We start from the raw sequence: 10,165 nt of genomic DNA on the forward strand, positions 1-10,165 counted from the left end.
CCTTACGTTACTTCGGGAAACGAAAAATGGTCACATTGACTTTAAGCCAAAATCTGAGTAAGAATTTTTTTTTTCTTGAAATCGTTCCAAACGAACCGTTCAATACGTATTACAAACCGTTCAATACGTGTTAAAGCAGGATTTCTCTAACAAGAAAAGGTTACAGGACAAGTGATAGGGGGGTTTCCCACTCCGTATAATAATCAGTGTTCTAAATCTTGTTGTTTTATCTAGTTTAAGTATCGCCCTCCCAGACCCCTTGAGTGCGAGACGCGATTTAAGATTTTTCATTAATTAATGATGACGAAGGGTCGGTTTAAGGCAATGCAGCATATGTATCTCTCGCGGACGGGGCTAGGCATCAATCCCCCGATGGCTAGTGACCCGTGCGTACTAGTGGTGTCAATCGGAACTTGAATCTTCGGAATTCCGATTTTTTGTCCAATGTCCAATTCGGAATTCGGCTGGACAATGACAGCAGACTTTGGACAACTTTGGACAATCGCTTGATACACCTCAACATTTTTATAAAGTAAGCGTGTTTAACATTGTTTGGCTATTAGAAAGCTCAGCTTTCGATGTGATTACCACTTTTGAGCTGGTAACGATACATTAAAAGCAAATTAATTAACGGTGTTGAGCGTAAACTATTGTGTAGATGTCGGACATCTTTGGACAAATGGCTGGCTTGGACATTTTTGGACGGACAGTCGACGTAAGTATTGGACATTGGACGGACATTGGACATATGTTTTCTGAAATTGACATCACTAGTGCGTACACCACTAGAGGACATGGGACCAAGGTCGGTTAAAACAAGGACAAGGATAACGTTCCACACTGTTGTGACGGCCGCCGGGATGGGCGAACCTCGCAATTGATCTGGGTCCCCAGGCCGTTGATTCCTCGTTGTCGATTCTCTGTCTCCCTGTCTCTATCTCTCTCCCTCTCTCTCTCTCTCTCCCTCTCTCTGCTCCTCGCTCTCTTTCCGTCTGTCTCTCGCTCCCCTCCGCCCTCTCTATCTCTTCCTGTTAGTCTTTGTCTCTGGCTCTCTCTCTCTCTCTCTCTCTCTCCGTACCCCTCGCCACCCCTATCTCAGTGTCTTCGCCGTCCCCTCCCCGTCTCCCCCTCGCGCCCTTCCGATCTGTTACCCCCGCCTCCTTTTTCCGTCCCCACCACCCTCGCTCACACTCTCCCATCTATCGCTCTCTCCGCCTCTCATCGCTCTCGTCGCTCCTCTCTGATCTAACCCATCCTTGGCACAGGCCAAACACTTTCAAGGGGGCCGCGTGGGTGTTTATTGAATCAATCAGTGAAGACAATTTTAGCAAAAAGACCATCGGAAAAAAAATCCGCCCGCCGGGCCGGTGCTCGGGGCGGGCTAAAACTCCCCCGACAACGACCCGGGCGGGCAGATGCCGCCCAGCACCGCCCAGCGGAGGAGGGGCCGAACCCCCGGCCGGGGGTTGGTGATGTCGGCGGCGACGTGAAGCATTATCTGCCGCATCCGCAGCAAGTCCAGCCGCAGCCGGGCTACTTCTTTCTTGGCAGACTCCTGAAAGAGAGAAAAATGGTGAGGAGTGTACCGTATCAATCACGAACGACAAGGGTAATTAATTACGGGAAAGAGAACAAAAAGGGAAAAAGGGGGGGACTTGGAAAAAAAAAACACCAGCAACAACAACCGATTTAGGCCGTAGGATACTAATGGGACCCGGGATGGAAAAAAACACATTTTTCCAAATAAAACTCCCAAGTGCCTCACATCTTTAGCACTAACACGGGAAACTGAGTACAAAGAAAACATTATTCAAATTTCCAAGTACCTCACCTCCTTGATCTGCAGAGCTGTCTCCAAGTTGGTAATTTGGCGCCGCAACTCTTCGATCTGCACGTCCCGAGGATCCGGGAGTGGCGGCTCTGGCGTGTAGCGGGGTAACGACCCCGCTGTCGCCGAGGACATATCGCTCGACGGCGACCACGGCTCCGGCGACGGGGATGCCGGTGTGAGGGGCGGGCTCCTTAGCGGCATGTTCTCTGAGTGACGTCTCGATACGGAATGAATAGATCTATCGGGCCTAGTCCCCTCGGACCCGCCCAAAGGGATGCCAAGCCCCCGGGCGAGGGAGCCATTAACACCTCGGTGCGAGTGAAGGGGGAAATGGAAGGAGGCCATGACCGACCGTGGCCGTGACATTCACCGATATCCACCTCGGCGGCGAGGAGTCGCATGGCGAACGACGAGGCAGCCCAGCTCCTAGCCGAGCTATTTCAGCCCGAAGAAGCCCAGGCTGAGCCGGAGTTTACCGGGCTAGAAGCTAGTGAGGCAGCTCATCACGCGGCGGCCGCTGCTCTCGCCGCCCATCGAGCCGCACGCCAGTGCGGGATTGCCCGGATTCTCGCCCGCCGCGATCTGGAGCGGGCCCGCGACGCAGTACGAGCCGCCGAGGCCCAGCTACGAGAGGCCGAGGCGGCAGAAAAGGAAGCCCGGAAATCTTGGAGGAAGGCTGCACGGACGGCGGCTCGTCTAGCCCGGCTCGCCCGAGAAATGACCGCCGACAGTGATTCCGAAGACTAAAACCCAGGACAAACCCCCGATTGATATTGTGGTGACGCTATTAATTTTTTTGTTGTATATACTTGTGTGTTATTAATAAATGCAATGGAACTGAATTCGGCCGTCAAATATACCTGAATCGATCAAACGGTTCTTTTTATCCTAATGGAATTCGGGAGAGGGGCGGTCCGCCGGACAAGTGGATTTGGGAAGATATCGAAAAGGGGATGGATGGCGCGGTCGGTAAGAGGGGGGGGGGGAGACCTGAAATTATGGGCGTTTCTCATTCAGCTAAGAACCATTGTTTAGAAAAATGAAGTGATTTTTTTTTTTTTTTTGGTTTGTTGTTTAAGAGGTTTCAGGGCCGGAGTATAACTGTGAATGAGTAAGGAATATCGTTTGAACCCGGCCGGGCCCAGCCAAGACCTTAATCCTCACATTGTCCAGGGATCGAACGGGAACACGAAAAAAAGGGGGTGATTGGACTCCATTAGCACTAAGGAATGATATCATATTTTCGGCCACCTGCGGCGACCCCTGGTCAGAACGACACTCTGCCAGCGCCACCTACATCTCTAACGTCGGCATTGTGCGTTCCGGCCAGCGCCGCCACACAGACTGCACTTGCGTGCCGCCTGGTGTCAGTTAGAATAAACTCTGGTTCCCAGGCCTGCCGTGAGAGGTCGCAGCGGTGGTACACGTTATGCGTGCTGACTTCGCCTAACGATAACAGAGTCTCTCATAATGATATCGACGCGAAACTCGGTTGTATCCCGGTATCTCACTAAATTAAGCCCTTGAAAAAAAAACTGATAGCTTTTTAACGCATGAGTCCGGTCAAGTTACTGATAACCAGGCGGGCTGATTGATACCTTATTGATCAGTGAGTAAATGCGGCAGCGTGCTAATGTTACCATAGAAGACCGATCAAGGAAGTCGTTGAGTCTCACGCCATGGATGCAGCCGATACCACCGCCGACCGGGGAAGCGCGGCGATTCATACAGCTCTCAGTTGTGCCCCCGACACGAACAAATTCCGGCATGCCGTTGATCAACCTACTGGGAAGAAATGATAAATTCGAGTCAGGTCAAAATCTACCAATTAACAAATAGCAACGTCCGATTCCATCCATCTGAAGAATCATGTTAACATTGGTGAACGTAACGGCAAATCACTGGTCGTTGAAGGGGTGAACTCATTTAGCATGGTAAATAGTTTGTCAGTCGATGCGAGCTACCTTAGAGGTCCTCACACTAATCCACAGTATTGGTCAAAATCGGAGAGAGATGGGTTACTGTGTCTCAAGGTAGAACCCTGAATTATGAAACGGGCACGTTACTCCAGTCAAACATGGCAAACAGAATTTAACTAAAGTAGGAATTGAAATGCCCCATTGTGTCTACTAGCAGGTTGCATCTTCAATGAACGAGAATTGAGGGAACTATAGCTGTAATACTCACTGAATTGCAGACTGTCAGATTCCAGTAACATTAGGAGCCAGGGAAGCGGCTGTGAGGTTCGGACAGCGCCTGGTCTACTTTCGGTGTCTTTGCTCGTTGTATCAGTCCAGTTCGAATGAATTTTTAAGTGTTTGATGGTTTCAATTGGCTATAGGTTAAACTTCTGTGTACCAAAATTTAGATAAAGTTGTGAGGCCCTCTGCCATAGGTGATAGCCATAGGTGAAATGTTCTAAGCATCATTTCATGTAAGCTCATGATATTGAATCTTTTCACTGATTGATGGCAATCATGTGAATGGTTAATCCCTGCACAAAGATAAATTTTGACACAATGAACAGGACGTAGGCGTGATCCCACTCAAATCTGGGCAACCAATTGCGTTTGTGTTTGACATTGCACCTAAACCCGATTAGTCAGACATGCTCCATCACATCTCATCAAGGACTTAACAGCCAGAGACAAACACCTCCATAGAAGGTACTTTAATTATGCCCATTGCACAAACACTTGTTAAATCGTTCAGATACGTAAACTAGAAGGATTACATGATAGCTCAATTAACGTACACCAAGGTGAGTTAATTTCTTTTCTTTTAGTTTTGCCACAAACAATCCCTATAGCTGGCCTGGTAAACATCAAGGATCACCCGTCCTGTTGCTATTAACCCAGCTGATGACTGATGAGCAGGAACAACCATATGACCTTGCCGCGCCGAACCTCAGATAACCTCCACCCCGATCTCATGTGCAACATGGAAAACTACTGAATATCACCACTGTGGTTATAGTTTGGAAGAATATTTGGAAATTACGGAGGCCCGACTATTACAAACCGGCATTAGGTTATAACAGGCAAACAACGCCCAAATTCAGTCACAGTTTTTTTCTTCCATTTACATTAGTGTCAGCCAAGAAATAAACTTAACAGTTAAATTCTCATCATGACCAGAAAGGTTAATAGGAACAGCTCCTTGTGCCATCTAATTCAGACAATTGCCAAAAATTGACCAATCAGTAGCTAATAGTTGGCCCCATACAGACAAAATTGAGTACAAGGAATAGTCTGTGGACTTGATCCCATTCAATATAAGGCTAATCTTACTCGAAATTAACCATGCTTGTTAACAAGATTGGCCAGTGATACGCCCCATTACCTAGCATCAGGGACAGCAACATGACAAATTACCGAACGTCATCACTGCATTGACTGTGGTTGCTGGTTTTGATGAATACCTAGTCGGAATTTGAAGGTGGCAGACTATTACTAAATTGTAGCAGGTATATCAGGAAGGCATCAAAATTTGGCTTATCCAAATTTCCTTTAAAATACCAGTCGGTGACACACCAGGGAAATAAGCTAAAATAAGAGCGCTCTATTTATTGCTCCCGCTACTTCACCGTCTCCCATAGGGTCCTGTGTTGAGCTGGTGTCGAGGCTCTAAAAATGACGCCGATTTTTGCACCCTTCTCACGAAAACCGCTCGGACCGCCTGGAAACTAATTGTTCCGCTCTAAAAATTTCATGATCGACGGGAAAATGAATGAGGAAAAGATTGGTCCTGAAATAATTCTGAACTCCCTGTAGAACATATCGAAATATGGCTGCAAACTAGGAGCATGTCAAAATCGACAAAACAATACAAATAAACTTACCGGGATTTTTTTATTTTCCATGCATCTGTGTATGAAATCAGTCGGTTTTTCGGAAAGATCATCTTCTGTTTAATAAATAATTCCACAATTGCAATCGAGAAAAAAAAAACATTTCCGCTGTGACAGCAGTTTTGGCATTGTGCCAGTAGTGTGGCGTGCGCGGCGCTGCGTGGTCGTCGGGACGGAGTTGTGAGTATTTTCGGTGTTTTAAATGGTTGATGGCCATTTGAACCAGCTTTATATTATTTCCTACAAATTTTTGCATCAAATTATTGCTTTGAAAGACCATTGAAACCCCTTATCTCTTCATGAAACACGATCATATTCATCGTCGACGAAAATGGCGCGGGACTCCATGTGCATTCCGATCGAAATAAATCGTAAATTAAATAATATTCGATGATAAGTATCATATTCTAGTGACACGTTTTCATAAAATAAGGCATAAACTTTGCAAGGAAGTCAACATAGGATAATTGGATTCTTATTTTGCTCACATATCCTTGTAGTAGTCAAATGGCTCAATTGTTAGATAAATGTAAGTATATGTTTTGGCTTGATGTTTGCTGTGAAACCACCCAGCCACTTGCTGGTTGAGTGGTTTTCTGATAATTACCTGATAATCATTTCTCCTTTTCCTGAAAAGAAACTAAAATTCCTTTCAAAGTAATCCCTTTTTAGGAAAGGCGGATTGCTCATTGACATTTCATGTTCTTGTTTTGTTATTGCCGGCAGTATTTTGATACAATAATGCAATATGATTTTTTTTGCAATAAGAAAACCTAAGACAAACTTAGTTAATGCGTCAATCAAACACCCAACAGAAAGATTGTGAGTCCTTGTGACGTGAAGTAGAATATTCCATGAATGTGTTATATAGAATATGCCAAATATTAAATTAATTATTATTTGATACTGATAGCTGAGCATGTGAATTATGCCACAATATAATTACATTTTCTGGTTTTGAAATAGCCAGCAGTATTTTACTTCAACAAATGTAATATACATGGAATACATGTTGTTATGTTATGTTAAAAGTTTAATAACAGCCAATTGAAGGGGCTGTTTCAGCAGATAATGTTTGTACCTTATGCATTACCTTTCTTTTCTGCAGGACCATGCTTCCGCTGGGTGGTCGACATTTGCCTCCTGAAGAAGTTGAGCAACATGAAGACCACCAGATGAGGTGTCTGCAGTTCATGTGGAACTCTGCAGACTACAAGTGTTATGCCAACCACAACCAAAGTGCTGTGATCATGGAGGCATGAACCTCATGACAACACTTCAGATTTGCAGTTGAATCAAAGTGTGATTCAAACCACCTGTGGCATCTCACTCAATGTGTGAACAGTGTGATTATTGTGCAGTGTTCAGCTGCAACTAAGACATTTATTAGTGACTCGTTTTGCAATTAGCCACCAAAAGCATTTTTTGGGCTAGCTGCTGTAATTTGTTGTGCACTGCGCAATAGTGGTAGTGTTTTGTCACTTGTCAAGTTGTCAGTTGTGCATGTTGCATGTTTCTCTTCCCTCGGCCCTCATTATCAGTTAAGTGGTGAATTGGCATCACTCAGTCTCCCCAGATCTCCATTGACTGTCTGTCAACCACCCAACTTGAGATGGTATTTGCTAATAGTGTCAGAAAAGAAGTGATTGTAGACATTTTTAGGGATATGAGCTCCGTTTCATGCGTGTTCCAGTTGTCATTTTGTCACATGTCCCATAGTGTAATAAATGGAAACTGTTGTTCCCTTTTGAAGGTACTCGCGGATGCAGAAAGCGTTGGGCCTAATTATTAAACGCACCCTCCTATCAGCGACGCACGAAATCGACAAATATCATCCTTTCTAGAACAGGAGGAAACGAAAACTTGTGAACATAGCTGTACCTACAACAGTGCATAAGGAATTGAAATTCTGGGAGTTTTTGAAATTCGGAGAAACTCATGTTGTCGACAGGTATGCCCCCTTGCACGTCAAAGACCGCCTAAAAAAACAAACGTCTACAAATGAAGGCAGTATTCGTATGTTCGTTGTAATTGCAGCAGCCTAGCAACATGCATTGCGGCCCGATGGCGAATTACACTCGTGCTCAAAAACTATGCCGGTAACTGCCAATGCACTTAGGTCATAGGTGAGGAGAGGAAGGGTTATGTCATATGTCAACATCATAGAAATGGCTTCATCTGAGCTGTGCCTATTGTACATAATTCAACCAATCTATGCATTTCGTTTCTTGCAATCTACTCATGCCTTCACTCCAGCTTCAGAGTAATCATCCCATATTGTACGTATTGATTTCTATGGCGGTTTGCAATTGCTAGCCGCGTCTCACCTCAGTTTGGTGGCCCCGCATCGGCCCACTCGGCCGCTCTAAAATTGACTTACGGAGGAGGATGGTGGCTTTTATTTTAGCTTCTCCGCTGACTGCGGGGAGCGCCGTCGCCGAGGTAGGAGCAATAATTAGCTTATGTTTGGGACTAATTTCCACGCTTAATTAACATTTTAATGTTATTTTTATTAATTCATGTTAATCTTTGATGCATTCTCTTTCTATTGATACCATCCACCGGTCTGAGAATTACTGCCTTGCTGCGTAAGGGCCGATAAAAGATCACGCTTTTAGGGGTATCTCTTCAACATGGGGCAGGAGCAATAAATAGAGCGCTCTAATTTTAGCTTATTTCCCTGGTATGTCACCAACTGATACCAGCCAAGAAATACGACCTATCTGGGGTAGTTATCTTGGTGCCATTCTCCAAGGGCCACGATTTAAAGACGTCACGAGTCAACTTACTCTTGATTTAGAATGGTCCACCCTCCACCCTGCAGGGACCTGAGCAACTCACCCGCATTTCGGAATCTCTGTATTGGTTGAATTATTTGATCATGGCAAAAGTAACCACTCATTATATCAAGTAATATACGCTGAATAACTTGTATTTTTTTTTTTTTTTGACTGTTTGCAATTATATCCGGCCTGAACTAAATTCTGCCCAACAGATAGTACCTACAAGAACCCATTCATATTGTGCAGTGAATTCAAACTCGAGCCTCACACGTGGGTCTAGCAGGGCAAACAAGTGAATTATATGACATGTCGCATGAAATTCAAAAAAAAAGGCAGTCAATATATCATTTGAAATTGAGCCGAGTCCGGAGAATCAAACTGAGGCAAACTGTGCGCACACCTCACTTACCAGTCCGCCACAAATACTTACGAACCAAGAGGAATTACGGTAAAGATCTAGGTCCAATATCAAAATTTATCGATAACCCCACCCAATTTACAGTGAAACTAATAACTTTCCACAATTATCACTGAATCTACGCCGCGGCAAAATCCCGACATTTGAAAACCAGCGTGGGTTCAAGGTTAGGGAATTGCGAAAGCAAGACATGCCAACCGAACGCGATTTGGTAGCCGAGGTGTGCGGTATCGGCCGGGCGTAAAGTTTTTCCTTCACCACACAGTTTTTCGCGCAAACTGCCAAAGTTCATGCCAGGATATCATAATCTGGGAGTGAAGAGGGATTAAAGGGACCCTCCCACCTTCAAAAAAGTTAATGAATTGGCATGAAAGTGATGTCGCTCGGTTCAGAAAGAGCAAAAACGCATATCTACCAAATTTCATCGAAAAATATTCACCGGTTTTCAAGATATTAGACTTATACTTTTGTTTACTTTTTGGGATCTCCGCTGTTCCTAGCGACTTTATTTGAAAGTGCGGCATTTGTTGCGCGCAAAGCAGCATATACCACCGCGTGCTACAAAACGTTTTAGTCAAACATTTAACGGACGTTCGAAAGCCTGATGACGTCATCAGATTCCCGTAATGGTTAAGAGATAGGGACCACGCTGGTCCCACCCTGCAAGTAAAGGGAAGAAATTTCTTGAACACCATAAAGCTGCGGGGGTTGCGACCAGGATAAATGGTGGTTTCTGAGCCTGGCCGCAAACTTGGCTATCTCAACTCAAAACTAATGTTAAGGTGGGAGGGTCCCTTTAAGTTTCGGCCCCAGTAGGTTCAATGATTTGTTTATACAAGCCCATCTGCTAATCAGGCCACAAGGTAGGTAAAGAGTCTGAAATCGAAGTCCCAAAGAGACTGTCCAAACACAGACCCCGAAATATCACGTTCTTTTGTTTGTTTGTCAAGCAAAGTTATACAAAATTTTGAAATGCGGTTACACAAATTTTCCTGTTAAGGTAACAACAGTGCAAACACAAGAATTTACCAGGGGCGGTCACGTGACCGAAGATATAGTAGGGGTTGAAACAAACGCTTGAGGGGTTTAAATCTTTGTCTTTATGGGTCCCATGATTAAATTGAGGAATCGCGAATCGTTCCCTGACGTACAAATTTTTGGTGTGTAGAATAGTTTTTTTTTCTCCAGCAGAATTTATATCGTTTAGCCTGGGCCCTATTTCACTGCCGGCGCAGTACTCCGTCTTAGAACTTCGTCCAGGTCTTCCCCAAATCAATGCGACC

General features: G+C 44.9%; 1 protein-coding gene across 5 annotated transcripts; it reads right to left on the reverse strand.

Annotated features, from left to right (window-relative positions):
- Nucleotides 1-1,274: 1,274 nt before the first annotated feature.
- On the reverse strand, nucleotides 1,275-9,145 carry LOC122367164. Of its 5 annotated transcripts, none has more exons than XR_006254017.1 (3): nucleotides 8,895-9,141; nucleotides 1,832-3,613; nucleotides 1,275-1,555 (listed from the first exon to the last, which is right to left on the reverse strand). XR_006254017.1 is itself a non-coding variant. In XM_043340032.1 (3 exons), the coding sequence occupies exons 2-3, from the start codon at nucleotides 2,030-2,032 to the stop codon at nucleotides 1,382-1,384; spliced, it is 375 nt and encodes a 124-aa protein (XP_043195967.1). In that variant the 5' UTR covers nucleotides 2,033-2,037; nucleotides 8,810-9,145; the 3' UTR covers nucleotides 1,275-1,381. The 5 variants fall into 5 exon arrangements, 1 of the variants encoding a protein (XP_043195967.1); XR_006254015.1 differs by having other exon boundaries at nucleotides 1,832-3,616; XR_006254016.1 differs by having other exon boundaries at nucleotides 8,874-9,141.
- Nucleotides 9,146-10,165: the final 1,020 nt, after the last annotated feature.

Source organism: Amphibalanus amphitrite, unplaced genomic scaffold (assembly GCF_019059575.1).
Source record: "Amphibalanus amphitrite isolate SeventyFive unplaced genomic scaffold, NRLGWU_Aamphi_draft 000854F_arrow, whole genome shotgun sequence".
NCBI lineage: Eukaryota > Metazoa > Arthropoda > Thecostraca > Balanomorpha > Balanidae > Amphibalanus > Amphibalanus amphitrite.

Excerpts from the sequence above, each read along its gene's own strand:
- LOC122367164 (XM_043340032.1), bottom strand. The coding sequence starts at position 2,032 with ATGCCGCTAAGGAGCCCGCCCCTCACACCGGCATCCCCGTCGCCGGAG. Across the intron at positions 1,556-1,831 it reads CAGCTCTGCAGATCAAGGAG|GAGTCTGCCAAGAAAGAAGT; the intron begins GTGAGGTACTTG and ends TCTCTCTTTCAG.